At 50.1% G+C, this 22,482-nt stretch overlaps 1 protein-coding gene across 2 annotated transcripts in view; it reads right to left on the bottom strand.

The window, feature by feature from the left end:
• The window catches only part of LOC111145398 (tetraspanin 15), a 48,843-nt gene extending 42,956 nt beyond the window's left edge, over positions 1–5,887 (bottom strand). For both annotated transcript variants that reach the window (XM_022500274.1, XM_022500275.1), the window contains exon 1: positions 5,687–5,887. In XM_022500274.1, coding sequence (XP_022355982.1) covers positions 5,687–5,782 — 96 coding nt within the window. In that variant the 5' untranslated portion in view covers positions 5,783–5,887. The remainder of the gene's footprint in view (positions 1–5,686) is intronic.
• Between the last annotated feature and the right edge of the window lie 16,595 nt (positions 5,888–22,482).

Raw genomic sequence — 22,482 nt, 5'->3', positions numbered from 1 at the left:
CACAACCACAGGTTCTCTCTGGGCAAGAGATTAATCTCAATCTCGTGTGTTCTGGACTGACCCAGAAGACCTCCTTCCCCCTGTACGTGGAGCCAGCCGGTACAGAAATGTCATTATCCGTCTCTTATCTGGTTTACTCTGAGCCCCAGCCCAGGCTGGCACTGTGAGTCACCAGAGAGGTGAGGCACCAGCCTGGGTAAGAAGGACAGGTTGTTACTCCTGCGTCCTGGGAACAAACAGTCAAAGACAGGGAGGTCCCAATCCCTTCCTACAATTTCAAACAATGCCTCTCTTGCAGGAAGAGAAGGGCCCAGGCTCAGAACCCTGATCTAAGGGCAAAGAAACGTGCTTGAGACCTTAGTCTGCTCATCTGTGAAATGAATGCACTGGAAGGTTCTCCAAGCGCCTTTCAAGTCTGCCTTCTCGATTCTCTGGATTTGGAAGGCCCCTCAGGCAGGCTGGGAGAAGGGACCCTAGTCCCAGTGCTTCCAGATCCTTTCTGACAGCCCGTTAGGCCTGGTGGCTGCTTCTCCAGGAGGAAGTCACTTTTTGCTTGAATTTCCTGGTTTTCTCTTTGCAATGCTTGCCTAGAACAAGAGGAAAATGGACCTACCTGAGGATTCAAGCACAATAATAATTTTTTAAATGTGGGAAATAAAGTGTGTACCTATAGGTATGAGGATATGTCCCAGGTGTGTGTTTATCAGCGTGTAACAGGGAAGCTCGCCCAGGGCCAGAACAAAGGTGACATCCACTGTCTTCGATGTACTCACCTGAATTACCCCGGGGGCTTTTTAACTAAGCACACATATTATTTTCACAAAGACAATAAGGCTCTTTTTGAAAGTTAGAAATTCCTGCTAGAAACTGAATCTACTTTTTTTTTTTTTTTTTTTGGTCTGGCTTCTTCCAGTGCTTAACTGAGAGGCCAGGGGCAGGGCTCCTTCCAGAAATGTTATCCTCCACCCACACCTTGGGCCCTCACAGCAGGGGGAAGGCCACGGGGGCAGGGGGAGGGCTGCTGAAGGCTACTGAGACCCAATGCGGTCAGGCTGTGTGGGTCCTGCTCTTCGTCTGTCCCAAACTTGCTATGGGGTCTAGAGCAACTCCCTTCCTCTTTCCAGGCCTGTTTTCCTCGGGGGAAAATGAAAAGGTCACTCTAGAGGGAACTTTAAGGACCCTTCGAATTCTCAGTCTATGGGTCTTGAGTTCTTAAAAAAACAGAGAGGAGGGTAGGAAAAGATTGGCTAATCCTTAAGTAGCTGATGTAGTGTTTATGCTACTGGGCCAGGCGCTGCTGTGAGTTCTTTCCGCATATTCCTCCATTTCCGGGTCTCAGTGACTCTCCAGATCACCCACTTTACAGATGAGGCAATGGAGGCTCATGGAAGCTAGTGGCTAAGTCACTCAGCTGACAAAATACCAGAGCTGGGATTTGAACCCAGGCAGCCTAGCACAGGGCCCACACTCTTAAACATTAAACTACAGGAAAACATAAAGCACAGGGCACGCTGATCACGGGGTCCATACTCGGAGAAGGCAAGGAAGAGTTAACACCGCCTCTGGTACTTATGACCTCCCCCACCTACCCGTGCCTACTTCCTTCCCACTCACCTCCCCCGCCCCAAGTCCTTTTCTTCCTGATTAGTCAACATCCCCCAGCCCTGACACTCTTTTGTACCCGACTAGAAATCCTACCCCATTGTCAAGGCAACAGGCTGATGCTTTCTAGAGGGCCAGTGCCTCCGTGATCAGCCCAGGCTGCTCTGTAAATTCAAGGCCTCAGCAAATCCAACCACGGTTGGCCACACACCCAGCTCGTGCCCTCATCCCGGGGCCCCCACCTCAGATCCTTGCTCACAAGATACAGGTTGGAACTTGACCACCCCAGCGCAGCAAGCCTTCCCCAAGACTTCACCCTGTGGCCGGCCCCAAGAGCAGCACTTGGAAGAGGATATGAACGAGCTACGCCCCTGACCTCCAGGAGCCCAAAGTCCAGCAAGGAAAAACAGTCATGTAAATGGATCTCTAGGATACCCTGTGGTCAGTGCTAAAATTAGAGGTGTGTCCCCAGTGGGCTGAGGGCACATGTGTCAGAATGATTCACGCTCCATGTGGGGAAGAGGAGGCTGCGGTGCCACTGGGTGAGCTCATTCCTTGTGGACTTACCAGAAGGAGCTCGGAAATGGGGCTGAGGAGGGCCTGAGGAAGGCCTGAGGAGATACTCTGAAAACGAGAGGAACCCCAGGTGTGGGACAGGAGATCATGTGAGGGGCTCAAGGTCATGGTTATACTGGCTCACAGACTGAGAAGAAGTTTCCATTGCTCACGTCCCTTCCCATCCTCCCCATTGCAGCCAGGAGCAAATCTGTTTGGTGTGAGTCTGTCTCCCAGCCTCGCAAACATTTGCCAGCCTGCCTTTTGAACACAGAACTCAGGTCCACAGCCTGCATCACCCACAGGATCCAGCCAGGATTTGAGAACGTTTTGTTTTCCCTGCACGATTTACCGTTATAGTTACACGCTCGTGTCAGTGCTGCATGTCAGTTTCCTGTTGGCAGGGGTGATAGAAATCCTTTTAAAAAATAATTTAAGATTAAAAAGTGAGTCAGTTTAAAGTAATGGAGCAAATAAAACTATAATTTGTATAAACTCTATGTAGGGCAATTTTTTAAAAAATCAAAATTTTCAACACGCATACAAAACCAGGCAAAGCAGTACTATGCTAGTACTATGCTAGTAGACATTCTGACTGTGATCACCGCCGGAAGGAGGGGGAGGTGACCGGAAGTGGGCACAAGGGCGGGGCTTCTGGCTTCTGCTCCATTCTAGTAGTTGACCTGGGGGCTGATTATACATGTGTGTTCACTTCGTAAAAATCCGTCAGGCTGCATACGCTTATGACAGGTGCATTTCTGTGTGTATATTGTACATTCGTGTATCCTTTAAACCCACTGGTTCTCCTTCAAGAAAGTACCCTGCAGATATACACACACATGTGCAAAATAACACATTCAAAGCTCCTTGCTGCACTGCTGTTTGAAGTCACCAGAGATTGGAAACAACCTGAGTTCCCCAGCGGGGGGCTGATTGAATGACTTCAGGCACCAACAGTGAGCTCTGTGTAGCCATTGGACAGAAGGAGGTGGCCACTGCCAGAGCTCTGAAATTCACAAGGACTTAAACGTAAGTCAAAAGGTAAGGGCAGAGCTGTGTTATCTTGTTCTCCTCTCTAAGGGGAGGGGGAGGTTATATAATGCTGGCACATGTCTGTACCTAGGGCACCCTACTGCTTGGATGCTATCTTCGAAATAAATGATAAGAAACTGATCATAGATGTTCCCTCTGGGCAGGGCTGGCCAAGGGAGAGGAGCAGGCAGGAGGTTTGTCACTGATGATGACTCTTTGGGACTTTAAAATCCTTGCATTTCCTATTTGATAAGACTGAAAGCAGGAAGTCTTACAGAAGGTATGAGGGTATGGTAAAACTTAGGACACCGTCCAAACCGGAGTCTGAGATGAAGGTGTTAGTACTTTGGGTTTATAAAGCAAGTAACCCTCAGCCCCATTCCTCACCCCCAACGGATGGTACCAGAGAAAATGGGCCTTCCAATAAGGGGTTTCCAATCAGGAGCCAGGCCAGTCTAGGGAACCATTACTTCCTCACGCTGGGCCTCTACCCTGCAGTGAAAATCTGGCCCCTAGAGCTGCCCTCGCAGGGTTGGCAGGTGGCTGAGTTCTTGGCATGGGTAGGGAGGTTTTAAGCAGAAATACTTCCAGGGATGGGAAGTCCAGGATTTGGTAAGGCAAGCTCAGTTGGCTGGAGAGGAAAGATTCCAAGTTCTGAGTCCCACCCAGCCCCAAGAGAAGCAAAGCAAGGGCTAGTGAGTTGTCCCCTCCAGGCCACAGGGGACAGTGTCAGAACAAGACCCTGACACTCAAGTTCAATTGTAACTGTAGGACTCCCTTTTGTACAGCACTAGTCTCATCCACATGTCACTATCTTCCCATATCACTAACACTAAAAACAGTCCAGTGAGGTGTGCGGCAGGGTACCAGTTACCCACTTTATAGATGGGAAAATGGAGGTGCAAGGGGGTTAAGAGATGGGTCATGGATTACACATGGAGAGAAGGGGTGAAGCCAGAAACACAGCCCCTGCCTTCTGACTCTCGACCTTCCCTTATCTTCAAGGGGCAGGCAAAGAATCCCAGAATCAGAACCAAGGGGCCTGGGAGATCATTAGGCCCAGCAGTTTATAATCCTGACTACAAAATAGAATCACCTGGGGAGCTTACCATACTTCTCTAGACTGGCAAGTCACTTAACAGCCCTGAGGTCCCAAACAAGGAAGTGACTTGCCTAAATTCTCCCAGTGAGTCAAAAACAGAACAAGACTAGAATCTGGATCCCTTACCCACCAGGCAAGGTTGTATCCATAGAGGGGTCAAATGGAAAATGAAAGCTGTTATCAGACAGATCTAGCTATTCCTGCTAACAGAATAGATCCAGCGATGGTCTGAAGAGAATACAGTGTGCATATGTTTCAGGAGGGATGAGAGCCAGAGATCTCCCCTCCAGTCCCCGGACAAGCCTGGCCTGTGGCTAGTGGGGGCAGGAGACGATTCTAGAGTGGCAAGTCTGGAGCTGACCCATAGAAATATGTTCTCATTTCTAGGTGCGGGTCCAGCCTCGTCTGAAATCTTCATAAAGGAATCAACGTCTCGTGACAGCTTACCAGGAGGGCTCAGCTTCCCAGTCAGTAATAATAATAACAACAACAACAACAATGGCTCACATTTCTTAAGGTCCTCACTGGTCGCGCCCGGTGCTGAGCACTGTACTTGGCCTACTTCATTCAATCTCCACACCCATCCTTAAAGTTGAATATAATTACTGTTTCTATTTGCAAATGAAGAAACTATGGTCTAGAGAGTTTAAATAACTTCCTCAAGATCACTCAGCTAGAAAGTGGTAGCGGCAGGATTCGAAGCCTAGTTCATGACCAACCACCAACACCCTGCCGCCCAGCAATACACAAGAAGAGGTAAGGCTCAGCGGCTGCGGAAGCTACCCGACATCCAGGAGCTGCTGGAGATCTCCCCAGACGTGACCTGGTGGACCCCTCCCAGCTACTCCGCGGACAAGGTACGCCCATCCTCCTTCCACCGTGGAGGAAACCGAGGCATGGTAGGGAAACATCTCCTCCGAGACGTCCGCAAGTAGCTAGTGGGAGTCCAGGTTTCCCCGCCCAATCCGCACCACAAAGCCAGACGACTTCTTCCCCACAAGCTGATGCGGAGGCAAACTCTGTAACACCCGGCGGGCGGGTGGGCAGGCGGGCGCGCTCCCCACGGTAACCACGGCCTAGCGCACCAGCCAATACGCAACAGACGCGGAAAACCAACGCTCTGGGCAGGTGCACACAGGTGAGCCACGGAGCCCTCCTTTGTGGTTGTCAACGCGTAGTCCACGCTCCGGACCCATCTGCTGCTGAAATTCCGGCTGAGCCTGGGCGCCAGAATTTCCTGCTTCCCAGGGAGAGTGAGACGAGGAAACAGGCGTGCACTCCCCGCGCCCTCTTTGGAGCAGCCAAGTCTAGACCCTACCCGGGTACGGCGTGGGGGCGGTCCAGGGAGTGTCAGCACCACACCCCCCCATCTCAGGGTCTCCCTCGGTCACTCACCCAGAACACCGTGGAGTAGACGACCAGCGAGAACTTGAGCCAGAGGTAGGAGAGGCGCGCGCAGTAGCGCACCTGCTCGGAGTCCCCGCGGGGCATCCTGGGCACTCTCCGCGGGGCTCCGGGGCTCCGGGGCTCCCGGGCTAGGTCCCTCGCCTACAGCAGCCCCACCTGCGGCTGCCAGCCGGGCCGCGCGCCCCACCACCCGCGCGCGCTCCGGGACTGACATGGGCTGGCGGCAATCACAGCCCCGGCCGGGACCAGTCCGCCCAGCGGCCAATGAACGCGAGGCCGCGGCCCAGCCTCTGGAAGAGGGCGGGCAGGGGGCGGAGCCGTGGTCCGGGACCTGCTGTAGGCGTAGGGAGGGGAGGGGGCGAGGGTTATGCAAAAGAAGTCCTTAGCGGCTCTGGAGACGCCTGTGCTTCGGCAGCGGAGCGGGGCGTGGGATAGTGTGCACAAAGGCGCGTCGGGGAGAAAGCCGGCTCACCTAATGGGGGTACGTAAAAACGCGTGCTTTCCACTGTTGGCAAGAGGGAAGACTGTGGGAAGGGGGCTGGAATTAACAACCGCTAAGGGGCTAAAAAGTGTGCAAATGAATGTGCAAGCCCGGAACGGAATAAAGGTGGAGCTGCTCAGCCTGAGGGGGTGGAGGACCCACTTTCTTTAGGAAGGTGTGACAAACCAGGATGGGGCTAAGGGGTCTCCTTGGAGCTGGGGCCGCGAGTTTCTTTTGTCACAGATCCCCCAACTAACCTTTTTCCAAGTCTCCGGGAACCCCCTTCTCTGAGGCCGGTGGAGATCCCAACCCTGTCCACCCCCCACCCCACAGGGCTTCCTCCTCTGGGAAGCCCTCCCGCCACGCATCCTCAGGCCAGGTCAGTGGCCCTGGCCCTTGCTGCACACTCTCAGCCTAGGTCTGACCCAGCCTCTCCTCTCCGAGCGTTTCCTCTGCCTAGGGTCAGAGTCTGTCTTCCATTGGCCCAACTTGACTCAGCTGCTGTTTCAGGCCGAGCTCAGCCTGGGGCTTGGGAGTCCGGCAATCGTTTGTGGCATTCAGTTATTAAATGTGTGGCCCATGGGGCGCCTAGGTGCTTCAGTGGATTAAAGCCTCTGCCTTGGGCTCAGGTCATGATCTCAGGGTCTGGGGATCGAGCCCCGCATCGGGCTCTCTGCTCAGCGGGGAGCCTGCTTCCTCCTCTCTCTCTGCCTACTTGTGATCTCACTCTCTGTGTCAAATAAATAAATGAAATCTTTTTAAAAGTAAATAAATAAATAAATGTGTGGCCCAGAGGTCGAGATCAAGGCAATGCTGGAGGCATTGGGGTCCCTGGTGGTGACTGCAGGAATGGCACCCCGGTCAAAGTCCCCTGCCCTGAACTGCCGAGCCTCCCATATATATACACACACCCCCAGAGTGAGACACATCTCCAGACAGACCAGGCCCACTCCAGCCCCCAGGGCTCTGCCTTAGAAGAAAGTAAAGTTGGGATATGGAGTGTTGGAGAGCAAGAATGTCCTGTCCCCTTCAAGGTCCTTCTAGCCAGACTAAGAATCAAAGTGACATGAGACAGATTTACAGGAGGAAATCATATGAGGACATATGAGGACTCCAGATAGATGTGAAAATTCCAAAGACAGGCAAAATGAGGTACATGTGTCATTCTGAACTAAGGAGAAAAGGTTAGGGGTCTGGGACGTCAAAGAAGAAATGCAATTCACAAGAAGATGAGAAAGAGTAAATGTTTGATAAACAGATATTTGCTGGGTCCCCACCGCGGGAACGATGCAACATAGAGGACTTGGCTCAAACAGGTCTTGCTAGGTTCCTCCCTTTTTACCAGACCTAATTTTATCATTATTACTACTATTATTATTATTATTATTATTATTTAGAGAGAGGGGAAGAGACAGAGGGAGAAGAGAAGAGTAAATCTTAAGCAGGTTTCATGCCCAGCGTGGAGCCTGATGGGGGACTCGATCTCACAACCCTGAGATCATGACCCAAGCTGAAGTCAAGAGCCGGGGTCTCAACTGACTGAGCCACCCAGGCGCCGCTACCTTGCCTACTTTGTATCATAATGTGATTATCTGTGTCTTCCTGGAGCAGATTCTCCATCTAAATTTTTTTCAGGCGGTTGAGAGGGGAGGTAAAGAGCTTTTCCTGAATCTGCTGGGCTTTGATGGTTCTCAGTTCAAAATAACCTTTGTGCCAAAGTGGCCCATCTTGGGGCAGCCTGCCCTTGGCCCCTGCCGCTGGAAGGCAATGCCTTGCCCAGAGAAGTAAACGGAATTCAGTCTCCTGGTACAAATGGAGCGCATCCTGCACAGGTGTTTTTGTGGGGCAGGGACGCAGAGCCAGGGACCGCTGCACACTGAAAAGGGTAGCCAAGGACCACAAAGACATCCTACTAATGTGTTAAAAGTTGTCCTTTGAAGAGGAGGACACCAAGTCTTTACCCTTCTTTGGGGGACTAGCTTCCCTCTCCTAGCCCTGCAGAGCTCACCTTACACCCTCTCTTTGAGGTACTGGTCTCATCCCTCTACTCCCCCGGGGGCCGTCCATCTCCCTCTCCCTGGCAGACAGCCTAGCCAAGGAGGTTTTCTTTCCAGTTGCCCTTGGCCTTTGTTTTGGCATCTAGCTAGCTGCACTTCCTCCTCTATTTCAAGTTTTCCCTGGTGACAAGCCCAACTGGAGCAGCCCCTCTGGGCTCTCCCTGAGCCCCTGTAAGTAGTGCCCCAAGGGAAGAGGCTGGGACAGCCATGCGGGGAGCCTGGATTTCTTTGGGACGAGTACACCATTCCCTGGGCTCCTGGGCACCTTTGTTGCCCCCCCACCCCTAACCTGACCCCAAGTACTGTGGGCTGCCCCCAGTCACTTCTGCAAACACTGAGACCTCAGAAGAAGTGACCCCTTATTTGTAACTTTTCCTTCTTTTTGCCAGGAGCTCTGGGCTGGGGGTTAGCCGCCTAGGACCAATCCTGGTTTTGCCATGAATTTTCAGAGAAACTGTTAAAATGTGAGGTATAGATAGTGTGTCTACAGGTCTGAGTGCGACCCTGGCTGCCGTCTACAACCACCTAGTGAGTTTTAAATGGATGCCAAGGGGCGCCTGGGTAGCTCAGTCGGCTGAGCGTCTGCCTCTTGGTTTCTGCTCAGGTTGTGATCACGAGATGGAGCCCCACATCAGGCTCTACATTCAGCACAGAGTCTGCTTGTCCCTCCCCTGGTTTGCTTACACTTTCTCTCTCTCTCAAATAAATAAATAAGTAAAATCTTTAAAAACAAAAACGGGTGCCTGGGTGGCTCAGTGGGTTAAGCCTCTGCCTTCAGCTCATGTCATGATCCCAGGGTCCTGGGATCAAGCCCTGCATCGGGCTCTCTGCTCGGTGGGGAGCCTGCTTCCCCCCCACCCTTTCTCTCTGCCTGCCTCTGCCTACTTGTGATCTCTGCCAAATAAATAAAATCTTAAAAACAAAATAAAAACAAAAAATAAAATGAAAAGTAAATGGACTCTGATATCCAGACCCACTCTACCTCAGCGAAATCAGACTCACCACCAGCAGGGACTTAGGGATCAGTATTATCTTAAAGGTCCCAAGTAATTTCTAAAGGCAGCCAGGACAGAGTCTCACCCATCCAGAGGTAATCATGCGGGGGAGGGGATCATTTCATCAGATAGGCCACACTCCAGAGGTCACCCGGCTAGCCAGTGGTGTGCTGGTGAAGGTTTAATGACTGCCTCTCTTGGTGGGGAGTGGATAGGAGGGCTCCTGCTGCTGGTCTCCAGAGTGGGAATACTTCCACCTGTGGTCCCTGGGCATTAAGAGACATAATCGCTCCCCCCTACCTCTGCACCCCTCCCTCTCTCTGTCCACCCCTACAGCTTTACTGATTACCCCAGGGAACCCTACCCATAATGACAGAATGCATCCACGAAATTCATGTCTCATCATTAGCATAACAAGTATTTTTTTTAAGCATTTTATTTATTAATTTGCAGAGAGAAGGAGAGTGCACAAGCAGGCAGAACAGCAGAGGGAGAGGGAGAAGCAGGCTCTCCACGGAGCAGAGAGCCTGATGCAGGGCTCGATCCCAGGACCCTGGTATCATATGCTAATGATATGCAGATGCTTAACCGACTGAGCCACCCAGGTGCCCCAGCATAATAGGCATTAGAAATGCACTCTCCTTGGGTGAAATCAGTAGTATTCAAGATATGCAGATTATCTAAAATGAGACACACACACCCGTTTCTTGTTCAGAGGAAAAGAATTTCACTTGAAGATGATGGATAGGGCTAAATTCTTGAAGATCCCATGTTCCAAGGTACCTGGTTGCCTGATGTGGACAGCAGTCTCTAGAAGGTTGCAGCTTCCTTGGGCAGACCCTTCGGGCAAGGCGGTAGAGCACCAAAAGCAGAGAGCTGGGCCTTCTCTGACTTTACAGAACAGATTGTCGGAGCCAGTTTTGTGGCTACTTGCCAATAAATGTTTGTTTTATAGATATTTTTATGGATGTCACAATTTGTTCTGAGATCCGTCTTCATGATAACCTGGCAGGCCGATTGTGGGAAGAGATAACTAGCTGCCGCTCTTAGCAGCCACTGCTGCTTATGAGAAAGAACCCAAGGCCATGCAGGACCTACTTGGCTTGCAGAAGTTTGCCTTCCCACCGCTGGGCAAATGACTGTGCCTCTGGTTCCCCATCTGGGAAACCGTGAGGTTCAACACTTTCTCCTCTAGCTCTAACAACCTTAGCGATCGTCCTCATGCTCAAATCGGTGAGCAAATGTAGACTGAGCTTCTCCCGTGAATCAGGCCCTGCCCCAGTTCTGGGATAGGTCCATAAGCAGGACAACCTGCTGTCTTCTATTGGGGACAGAGTTGTGGGGACACAGGAGACAAGCAAGCGGGCTCCCTGCTCAGCGGGGGACCTGCTTCTCCCTCTCCCTTTGCTGCTCTCCCTGCCTGTGCTCTCCTGCTTTCTCTCTGTCAAACAAATAAATAAAATCTTTTAAAAAAATAAATAAATAAATAGAGGGGCACCTGGGTGGCTCAGTGGGTTAAAGCCTCTGCCTTGGGCTCAGGTCATGATCTCAGGGTCCTGGGATCGAGCCACGCATCGGGCTCTCTGCTCAGCAGGGAGCCTAGCCTGCTTCCCTTCCTCTCTCTCTGCCTGCCTCTCTGCCTACTTGTGATCTCTGTCAAATGAATAAATAAAATCTTTAAAAATGTATATAAATAAATATATATAGAGAGAGAGAGCGTAAGCATGAGTTGGGGGAGGGTCAGAAGGAGAGGGAGAAGCAAACTCCCCACTGAGCCCTCAGCAGGGCTCCGCCCCAGGACCTCCTGAGATCATGACCTGCGTGGAAGTCAGACCCTTAACCGAATGAGCCACCCAGGCTGCCCTGAGTCAAAAATTCTTAAAAACACAAACTCAGGGGCGCCTGGGTGGCTCAGTTGGTTAAGCAACTGCCTTCAGCTCAGGTCACAATCCCGGAATCCCGGGATCGAGTCCCACAACGGGCTCCCAGCTCCACGGGGAGTCTGCTTCTCCCTCTGACCTTCTCGCCTCTCATGCTCTCTCTGTCTCTCTCTCAAAAAAATAAATGAATTAAAAAAAAAAACCCACAAACACAAATATCCATCTCTTTCCTTCTCTCTCTTCCTTCCATTCTTGTTCCAAAGTACTATACTTTCCAGTCTATATGTTTATTCTCAAGAGGGACTCAGTTGTCCTTGGGTTTTCCTTGACTGTTTTCGGTGCCACCCGCTGGCTCAGACTTTAGGCCACTTCTCCATCCCATTTGAAGTCTGGTGTCTCCACTTATCCTCTATCAATTATTTGTTTCGCCTCAGGCGCTGAGCTGTGGGCTTTCACGTACTCAGAGCTAAAGTCCTCAAAATCCGTGGGATTTGATCTGATAGATCCCACTTTACAAAGGAGGCTACAGTAGAAGTTCAGAGAAGCAAACTGACTTTTCTCCATTAGGAAGTTCAAGTCTTTTTTGACTCAGCAAGCAGTGCACCTTCTACGTTAATGGAATTATACCCCAGCTATGCTAGGGTGAAATGAGTTCACTGGTTAGCTTGAAAAGCAACTGGGAACAATACACTCAGCTCAGATACTGACGGTTCGATACTGGTTAGAGTGGAAAATAGAGTTAGTGTAGGTTTCTGCAAAATAGAAGTTCCATGAGATTTCAAGCGCTTTGTAAAGAAGGATCTATCAAGGAAGTCTGGGATGCTGAAGACATCAGAACCTTTACCGTGGGAACAGAGGAGGCTGAGAGGGGTATGCAGCCTTTCTCAGCTGTTCCTGACTGCATGACTCAGTTTCCCCTAGACACCAGCTGTAACATCTCAGAGAACCAGGATCCTTCAGAATATACTTTGGGAAACGCTGTCCTGTGGGACTGGTTCCTAATTCTTTTAAAGTTGGAAGTGACTCCTCAAAGTTAAGTAACTTTGAGTAACTCCTCAAAGTTAAGAGGAAAATCAGAAACAGATTGTTTTGTGCTTGACCCTGCGAAATTATACGACTTCCTTTGCTGTGATTGTCAGACAACCGGCTCTGTTTGTGATCAGACCTCTTTAGGGCCCTGCATGGGGTGAGGGACACATACTTGATGGCCTTGGGGACCAGGTGAATTCCAGACAAGAGCCTCCTACGAAAGCCAGATGCTCATGCTCAGAGGGGCTTGGGCCATTCCAGCTGTTTTCCCATTTTTTTTAATATCCCCTGAAGAGCTGCCTCCTTCTGTCCCCCAGGAAGGCTGACTGCCCCCAGACCCCCGCTCCTTCACATCCCACAGCCTCTCTCCTGCCCTTGGCTGCTGGACACCTTCTCCCAGCAGCCCTCCCAGACTGCTTCCAAGGCCTTCAAAAGCCGCAGGGGACTCAGAAACCTTCTGCTGGGCAGAGGGAACCAAACCACCTGTCCTCCAGGCCCCCTCCAGTCCCAAAGGCCCACTGTGCTCTGCCCCTCCCCACCCTTCCTTCTAGAGACAGGATCCTGGACCAGTTATGCAAATGTTTCCTCCCACAGAGGTCAGCCCAGGCTCTCCTTCCTGCTGTCCCCTGTTGTCCCCACTGCAGGGCTGCTCCTGACCGGCCAGCTGGAGCTGACATCCTCGGGGGCAGCTGTGGGAGGGTACACGAGAAGCAGGGGGGCTGGGAGAGAGATGTTAGCCGGTTAGGCTAGGTCGTAGGGAACTCTGACTGAACGATGGCACATTCAGGGAGGCCTGTGCACACTTTGGAAGTCATGTGGAAAGGCTTAAGTGTGGTGGCACAGGCTCCTCCTCGGACTCTGAGGCTCTGTCTGTTTGGGGGTGGGGGTGGGGGTGGGGCCTGGGTCAGGTTCTTCAACGCAGCTTTCCGAGCCTGTTTTTTTTCCTGTTCCCCATGACAGGAGGGGGAAGAAAGCAGTGGTGTCCCAGGAGGGCAGGGCCTATGGAGGAAGGGCTGTCGGCCTCCGGAAGGGGCATCTCTGGAGTCCTAAGGGGCATGGCCCTGGCCCGAACGCAGAAAACCAAGTTGGAGGACCCTTCTGCCTCCTCCTCCATCACCGCTTCAGCTTCCTTCCCTCCAGCGAGCGGGGATGTGCTCATTCTCCACCTGAGCACGAGGCCCAGAGCATTTCACAGGGACTGTGGAGAAACCAGTCTAGTCTGGGCTTCTTGGGGGTCAGGTGAGAGGGGCTGAGGAGAGACCCCCGGCAGCTCAGATAACAGTTCACTGTTTACCCCTAGAGCATCGTAAATGCCATGGGGGCCTGGTAGTTAAAGTCAGCTCCGGGTGGAGCTCTTCCCTCTTCCGTAAAGAATCTAACCCTCCTAGGTCACCTGGGTGGCTCAGTGGGTTAAGCATCTGCCTTCAACTCAGGTCATGATCCCAGGATCGTGGGATCGAGTCCCACATTGGGCTCCCTGCTCAGTGGGGATCCTGCCTCCCCCTCTTCCCTCTGCCTGCTGCTCCCTCTGCTTGTGCTCTCTCTCTCTGTCTAATAAATAAATAAAAATCTTTAAAACAAAAAAGAATCTAATCCCCCTTTACATTTACCTTCTTGTGAAGTCAAATCACTACCCTGCAGAACGTCCTCCAATTCAGCAGAGCTCGCACACCTTAAAATTCTCCCCAGAGATGTGTCTTAACACGCTAGCGCAGTGTGGCTACAAAACGCACGACTGAGCAAAAGTTGCACGAAACACACCCACCCTCAGGGCAGGATGCATTCTTACATTTTCTCTGTTATCCCTTTGTTTCCACACGAATCGTAATCCACTGCTACAAATCTGTACTCTAATTCAAAGTGCACTTGATCTTGGGCTCCTGCGTTCAGGCCCCAAGGGCTCCCCGCTGGGCACAGAACCTACTTAAAAAACATGAAACAAAGTACAGACAGAATGCCGTCTGAGAAACCCTACTGGGCCCGCTGTAGCAGACAGAAGAGCCACACCTGGACAGGCAACACTTGTTTGTGCAGGAAGTATCCAGGCATGAAGCAAAAGCAAAGCTTTTAGAATCCTGGCTCTAGTGAACTCAATATCAAGGTTGCTTGACTGAGCATTGACTGCACCGATCCCTTACCACCCCTGCCAGCATACTCACTCTCTGGGTAACAACGAGGAAGCCTGGAGGGGACACTTGAAGGAGGACCTGAGGCCACAGAGAGCCCCGTATCTCCAAGGGCAAGGACAGGTACGGGGCGTCCACTCCCAGTAATATCGATGTGACATACAGGACCGAAAGCATGAAATAAGACCTAGTACTTCATTATGTAACTGAAAATTTGTGTAAAAGCTGCAAGGCATCAAATAATATTATACATTTACAGTATGTATAACACAGAATGTATATACAATATTAAGGTAAAAATTCCTAGGCCTACAGACAGATTTAAGAAAATGTTATAGTTGGACATTAATATACTTTTTAAAGAAAACTTGGATCAAGTAAGCAAATAATAATTTCATAATACAGGGGATTAAGTACTACAACCGACACGCTCAATTTAATAGGTATGCTTAGAATTTTTAACATCAGAAATAAAGAACATACATCCTTTTCCTACGCCCCTGGAAAGCTTACCAAATTAGCCATGTATTTAGTCGCAGTGGCAACTAATAAATTACACACAAAACTGAGATTTTGCTAACAACATATGCTGATCACAGGCCAATGAAACTAGAAATCATTGAGACTGACTCCCCAATTTCCTCAACTATCTGAAAATTATGAAACATTTTTCTAACATAATTTGTAGATCAATGATAAAATTGCAATTAAAATAACATTTCCTAGAAAATAATGAAATAAACCCCCAAAAATCTATGCATTATAATAAATATGTACACAAAGGAAACATTGACCTCAAATTATTTTTTATATAAAACGGAGACTAAAAATGTATGAGTTCCTTCTAAATTTTAAAAAATCAGGGGAAAAAAGGATCAAACATATTCCCTCTCTCAAAAAAAGCAAGAGGGTAGGAGGCACCTGTCTGGCTCAGCCAGTATAGAGCATGGGATTCTTGATCTCAAGGTTGTGAGTTCGAGCCCTGCGTTGGGCATAGAGTTTACTTAGGAAAAAAAAGGGTAAGAGTTTAATAACTTAAACTTACAAATCAAGAAATACTGTTGTTATGTTATGAAGACATGGACATCAATTCCAGAAAACTAGCTCAAAGAATTGAGATCAGTTGCCTCTGGGGACAGGAATTGGGTTAGGGAAGTACTATAAGGAATCACTTTTTATTGTTTTTAAGTTTTATGGTATTGACTTCTTAAACTATATAAATTTAATATTTGGATAAAATTTTAATTTAAAAGGTGCCTGGGTGGCTCAGTCGGTTAAGCCTCTGACCTTGGCTCAGGTCATGATCTCAGGGTCCTGGAATCGAGCCCCGTACCAAGCTTCTTGCTCAAAAGAGAGTCTGCTTCTCCCTTTCAATTTGCCCCTCCCCCTGCTCGTGCTTGTGTGCTCGCCCTTTCTCTCTCTAATAAAAAATAAATGAATAGGGGCGCCTGGGTGGCTCAGTGGGTTAAGCCTCTGCCTTTGGCTCAGGTCATGATCTCAGGGTCCAGGGATCGAGCCCTGCATCAGGCTCTCTGCTCAGCAGGGAGCCTGCTTCCTCCTCTCTCACTGCCTGCCTCTCTGCCTACTTGTGATCTCTCTGTCAAATAAATAAATACATTTAAAAAATGAATAAATATTTTTTTAAATTAAATTTAAAAATTACTTAAAGAGTGAAGGGAAAGTGAACCTGGGAATTTTGACCCATCCTGATATAGTGGAAAGAACATGGATAGCCAGACAGGACTGAGTTTAAATTTTGCCTCTCCTGTTTACCTGTAATAAGATACTGGGCAGTGCATTTCATCTTTAGGTCAGGATTTCTTCCTTTGTAAAATGGGCACAGACTTATACATCACTATTGGAGAGGACAAGGATGAGCCTCCCCCTCGTGGACTAGATTAGAAGTCCCCTCCCAAACCCTTCCCTGGCACGGGCAGGACCCCCAGGCACAGATCCTTGCAGATGAACTCAGCCGTCAGCTCCCTGGTTTCCTATTTAGTTAAAATTGTTATTTAGGGGGTACCTGGGTGGCTTAATCGGTTAAGTGTCCGACTCTTGCTTTCGGCTCAGGTCCTGATCTCAGGGTTGTGAGATCAAACCCCTGCGGGCACTCTGTGCTCAGCATGGCATCTGCTTGGGTTTCTCTCTCCCTCTCCCTCTGCTCCACCCCTTCTCTCTCTCTCTCTCTCTCAAATAAATAAATAAATCTTCTTTTAAAACATTGTTGTTTTGGTTTGAGTCTTCCATAAGCCGCAACATTTGGGATATTTTGCAGAGTCTCAAGGCCCCTGGGCAGATATTAGCCACAGTTTCTATTTTCAAATGGAAAGCGTTTTTTTTTTTTTTTTAATGGCTTTAAGGGTATTAAGAACAGATGTCTTTACATCTACATCTACTTTTGAAGAGAAAGTCTATTTCTTTATGCTTCAAGCACTGTAAACAGACTAACTGCAGAAATAAAAGCCTGGGACAAAATTCAAAATCCTAAGAATAATAAAAACTACCCCTTGTGTTGGTGTAAAGATTCATCCCACTCCTGGTTCCACACCTCGTGGAGCAGAAGGAGGTGTGGAAGGAGGGGAAGGCAGGCATCTGGAAAAGGAACAATACAGTGTGGTAAGCATCCAGATCTGGGAGGAGCAGTTGCCTGGGTCTGAATGTGTTCCGGGAAGCCTTCCAGGAGGTGGCGATGTTCAAAGGAGGCCTGCCAGACTTAGTGGAAGTGGCCCAGATGAAAGCGTGTGGAGGAGGGTCTCCATACAAGACAAGAGTTTTTCCTAAACTTGGTGCAAACTCAAACCACCTGGGGACCTTTCAAAAGCACTGGTGCCTGGCTCCCACCCCCATACATCCTGCCTTAATTGGGCTGTGGGATGACAGGGCATCAGGAGTTTCCCGAGCTGCCCAGGTAATTCTAATGTGCAGCAAATTGTGGGAACCACTGGCTTGCACCAGGGCGAGAGCCTGTGAGTCTCTGTAAATTGAATGGCGAACCGGAGGAGGCCAGACAGTGGAGTGGAAAGAAGCAGACGGGTTAGGATCTGGGGTGTAGAGTACACGGGACTAGGTGATAGCGGGGAGAAAGTGAGGGTGGAAAAGCTGGTCAAGTCCAGGTTTCAGACCAGGGTAACAAGGTAGATGTGGCCCATTTTCTGAGATGCAGACACAGAAGAAAGGGGTATGCCCAGAAAGGCCTGCTGCTTGGAGGAGGTGGTGCGTGCTTATTACAAGGAAGTTTGGCTCAATAAATAGTAACCCTGGCTGTGGTCAAGGTCACCATCACCATCATCCCCACCCTCGTCCTGATCTGATTCAGAGGCGGCTGCCTAAAGTCCTGGTGGCCACAGGGAGTAAAGCAGTTATGTCGCCCTCTAGTGTCGGTGTCTGTGTACTACAGGTACTCAGGCTGCAGCCAGCACATCTGCTGGGCGGGGAGGGGTGGGTGCGGCGGGGAGCGGGAGGGGGGGGGCGGTGCGGGGAGGGGCGGTGCGCCGGGTGGGGGGGAGGGGGGTGCGGCTGGGGGGTGGGAGGGGGTGAGACAGCCTGGGCCTAGGGAGGAGCAGAGGGTGGAAGTAGGAGCTCGGATGTGGGTAAGACACTGCTCTTAATGCGCAGGCCAGGATTTCCCAAGGGAGCCCCATGCTTGGCCCAACTGTGAGTTAAGGTCTCCTTTGGATGAGCTGCTGTCTCTCAGAAGTGCTCTCGTCATTGGAGGAAGCCCTGGACATAGGAAAGGGCTCTGGACAGGGAGTCTGGAGGCCCCGGTCCAAGGCACGGCTCTGCTCATCCTGGCTGTCTGACCTCAGGGGAGTGCCTTGCTTGGGCACCAGCATCCTTATCCAGACTAGGTGCTTCTGGAGAGCTAAGATTGTGTGCGTTAATGACCACACTGTGGGCAAGACTAATATTTTCTGTCCAGAGAAGAGACAAGGGGCCAGCCAAGTGCCTGTGAGGAGCAGAGAGCAAGTGCCCCAGAAGGCTTCCTGGAGGTGGTGGCATTCCATCCAGACCTGAAAGGAATTAATAGATGGTGTCCACGGCAAGACACCCACACTTGGGACATTCAGGAGAAACCTACCACGTGGTAAGTCAAGAAAGGGTATGGGCTCCGGAGTCAGATCAGTCTTTCACTGTTGGTTCCCCTGACTACGTGACCTTGGACAAATTATTTAACCTTTTTGAGCAACAGTCCCTTCTATGGAACAGGGATATAATAAAATAGCAACAACAAATGCTTAGTTAGTTCTATGTCCCGGGTACTATTCTACATATTTGCATGTATTAACTAGTTTAATCCTCAAAATAATCCTATGAGGTAGTACAACTAACCCCACTCCACAGATGAGGAAGATGAGGCACGGAGAGGTTGTACAACTCATTCAATCCCTCGGCTCATGGGTGGTGCCTATCTCTGCATGGTCTATACTGAAACAGGTGAGCTCTTCGGCAGGACCCAATCTCCAGTGTGGGCCAGTGTCAGGGAGGGAATTTCACGAGACAGGAAGCGATGTTCTCCAGCAAGCATCAAGAACAATACAGGATATTTGTGGTCACATCATGATACCCCATGCTCCCTGGGACTTTCCAGATGGGACCATGCGGGCAAGGAAGGGCAAGAGCTCTTACAACTGGCTTCTTCCCACCACCTCCCTGTGAGCACCACAGTGCCAAAACCCTAAAAAGGAAGACATTCCCTCTCCCAGCTTCCCGTGCAGCTAAGGGTGTCCTGTGACCTTGTTCTGACCAATAAAATATGAGGGGCATCTGCTAAGAGGGTCCTGGGAAAGGTTTTCCTTCTGGCCAAAAAACAGAAGTCTGAAAGAAGAGTTCTCTTCCTTCCTGGGACAGGAAAGCCATTATGCAAGGACATGATATTTGGAGCTCTTGCAGCCATCATGCAGGCATGAGACAAAGGCCAAGAAAAATAAAAATTCCCCAAGAGTGGGGCACCTGGGTGGCTCAGTTTGTTGAGTGTCCAACTCTCGATTTTGGCTCAGGTCATGATCTCTGGGTCATGGGTTCCAGCCCTGCATCGTGCTCGGCTCTCAGTGGGGAATCTGCTGGAAATGCTCTCTCTCCTTCTCCTTCTGCTTCTCCCACCTCTAAAAATAAGTTAAAAAAAATCTTTTTTAAAAAATTTCCAAAGAGCTTTGAAATCATTAGGCTATTTAATAAGAGATCACCTACCTCTAGACTTCTGGTCATGTGATAAAAATAAGCCCCCATTTGTTTAATCACTATTACTTACAGTAAAAAGTATTCCCAATATTTTATCCAAGTTATTTCAATGTGTTCATTCACTTGTACAATCACTCATGTATTTAATAAGCAAATACCATTGAGCATATGCTATGTGCTAATTACAATAGAGGGTAGGGAGCTATGGCTATGATCAAGACAGACATAATTCCTGGCCTCATGGATTTCTCAGCTTGGCAGGGAAAATCTCACTTTGAACAAGTGTGATGGGTTGGGATGTTAACAAGAAGGAAAGTTAGGAAAGCTGTCAGAGTATAGGACAAAGAGAGCTAGCCTGGGTGAGCATCCAGGAAGTTCTTGAAGGCTAATCTATCATTTAGGGCTAAGGTCTGTACTAGAGCCCAAAGGATGGTGCCTCAAATAAGAGAAGTTTTTTTGTTTTGTTTTGTTTGTCTTTTTCACATAACGGTCCTGCGCTCTGCCACCTCCAATATGGGGCTCTCCTCTCCGGATTCAGGATGGCAGCTCCTGCCCTTGTCATCCCCAGACAGCAGGAAGGGGAGAGTGGAAGCGAAGGGCAATCAGCTCCTGCTTTAAAGATGGCATCCTACGTGCTGAGGTTGTGGGTACATATACTCGTATATGGGCCCTGCCCACATTCCATGGCCAGATCTTAATCCTGTGACCACATCTAGCTTGGAAGGGAGGCTTGGAAATGTAGTCATTTGCTGGGCAGCCAGGTGACAGCTAACACTCGGGGAGGTCCTGTTGCTGGAAGGAACAAGGGGGACGTGGTCCTGAAGGAAGGGTAGCAGTCGTACCTGGGAGAGGAGTGGGGTGATTTCCTTTTACCCTGAGAGCAATGGGGAGCCATCAAAGGGTTTCCAACAGGAGGAGTATGGTCAGATTTGTATTTTTAAAAGATCACTGGGGTGGAAGATGGAGTGGAGGGGGCCAGCAGGTAAGACCATATACAATGAGGAGGCTAGTGTCGAAACTCTAATGATGACAGTGACCCGGGCCCAGTGGGGATGGACAGAGGGCATGTGGATCCAGGCACATATTTGACCAGTTGAAAATAAGTTTATAACAAAGTATGCCAAAGACTGTATGGGATTCCAGTGTGAGTTGAAGACACATGACATCTGTATTCATCCCAGCTTTCCCTTGGTCGGGGATCTTCAGAATCCCTTAGCCTCGTGACGTCATTTCTGCAAAACTACATGCGAGTAACCCCAGCTGATACCCTGTGGGCCAGTCAGCTGTCATTTCTAGGAGAGCCAACGCTGTCACAGGGTCAGGCTATGCTCCCCAGTGCTGGGGTGAGTCAGGGAGGGGACATGTTGCAACACTGAGAGCCCAAACCAGGAGGGCCCAAGCCCACCTGTCGCAGAGTCAGGCGTGCTGTGAATAAATGTGTTTCATGAAAAGGGTGCCTGGACCACTCAGTCGGATGAGAGTCTGACTCTTGAGTTTGAGTGAAGCCCCACATCAAGCTCTTGGCTCAGCAGGGCGTCTGCCCTTCTCCCCCTCCATCCGCGCCCCCCTTCCCCGCTCACATGCATGTTCTCTCTCTCTTTCCAAAATAGATAAATAAATCTTTAAAACTAAACAAAACAAAAACACGGCCCTTTGGCCCCAAGAGCACATGCTGGTGTCTCTCTCCCCAACAAAGTGGCACTTGAGGGATGATTGAGGGACCAGTTGGGTGACTTCAGACAACATGTCCCAGAAAGGACATTCAAGGCTCTCCCCAGCGGCCTCCACTCTTCCTCTCCCGCCTCATCTCTGGAGCCAGAGATGGATGTTCCCACCATCTTCATAGGGAAACTTAGCCTTAGTGTCTCTTACATTTCTCTGCCACCCTTGAAGGGTGAAATGACAATATGGTTTTCACTTCTTAGGAAGAGCTGAAGGTTAGCGTCTCCAGGCCCTTGGGGAAAGCAGGATGGTCTCTTTCAGGGCTGGTGCTCTGGGCTTTACCAAAGTTGCCGTGGAAGAGTGAGAATCATGGTGAGGTTTGGAAGGAGAGACTGTGAGCTTACAGAAGCAGAACTTCCTTAAGAGGACGGGGAGGAGGGAAGTGGGGCCAGGAGAAGTGAGCATTCCATCCCTGTTCCTGGCGGGGCCCCAGGAGGGGTGACCCAGTGTGGGGAGGTGTGGTGCAAGGATGGGTCACCGGGACCTGATCCCCAGTAAGCCCCAAACTCTCAGGTCGCAGGTGTGTCTCAGAAGTGACAATCCCCTCCTATCAAGGACCCTGCAGAAACAAGAAGAAACAAGAAGAGGCCTCTCCAGAGTGACATGTGTGCATGAATGGCCAAAAATGGTCGCACCCCAGATGCCCTGGCACTATAGACAGCCCCAGGGTAGGGGGGACGGGGGCCCCAGAAGAAATAAAACTGGATTTCCCTGCCAGAGAGTTTTTAGAGAATGAGAGAATGAGGAAATGGGACCTTTCTGGCACTGTGTGAACTGTGATTTAGTTCACTGTGTGAACTGAGATTTAGGCTTAATCTATCTCCTAGTCCTTTCTGTCAGAACCCTGGACTCCAGCCAGGCCAGTCTGACCTTTCTGTCCAAATGGGGGTTCATTCATGTCCCAACCTTCATTACTTCCAAGGACCATTCGAGGGGCAGCACCCCCTCACTCCCTGCACCCCCCAAAGTCCTCTCCCTTCTTTTTCTGAAGCTTGAAGTTCATGGTGTCACCCATTTAACAGACGGGTAGGGTGAGTTATCTGGTTCCGCTGGGACTTGTCTCCCCAGGTTGGCCAGGAGCTTCATGAAGGTGGAGACATGACCCTTTCTCCTAACCCTGGGCTGATCATTGGTGAGCCCCTGCCTGATCGAGAGACCTCTGCCAGCCTCTCCTCACCTCATCCCTGCTCCCACACTTGCCGCCACACGTGCCAACACCCCGTCTGTAAGACCTAGGCTCCCTCTGGGGTGATCCTGCTGTCACACCAGCAGGTGGGTGTTGTGATGTCCCCTCCTAGGACGAGCCTTGCCTACTT

Source organism: Enhydra lutris, unplaced genomic scaffold (genome assembly GCF_002288905.1).
Source record: "Enhydra lutris kenyoni isolate GAN:26980312 unplaced genomic scaffold, ASM228890v2 scaffoldscaffold12, whole genome shotgun sequence".
NCBI classification, from domain to species: Eukaryota; Metazoa; Chordata; class Mammalia; order Carnivora; family Mustelidae; genus Enhydra; species Enhydra lutris.
The sequence above is the reverse complement of the archived record's forward strand: the minus strand, read 5'-3'. Positions and strand labels throughout refer to the sequence as shown.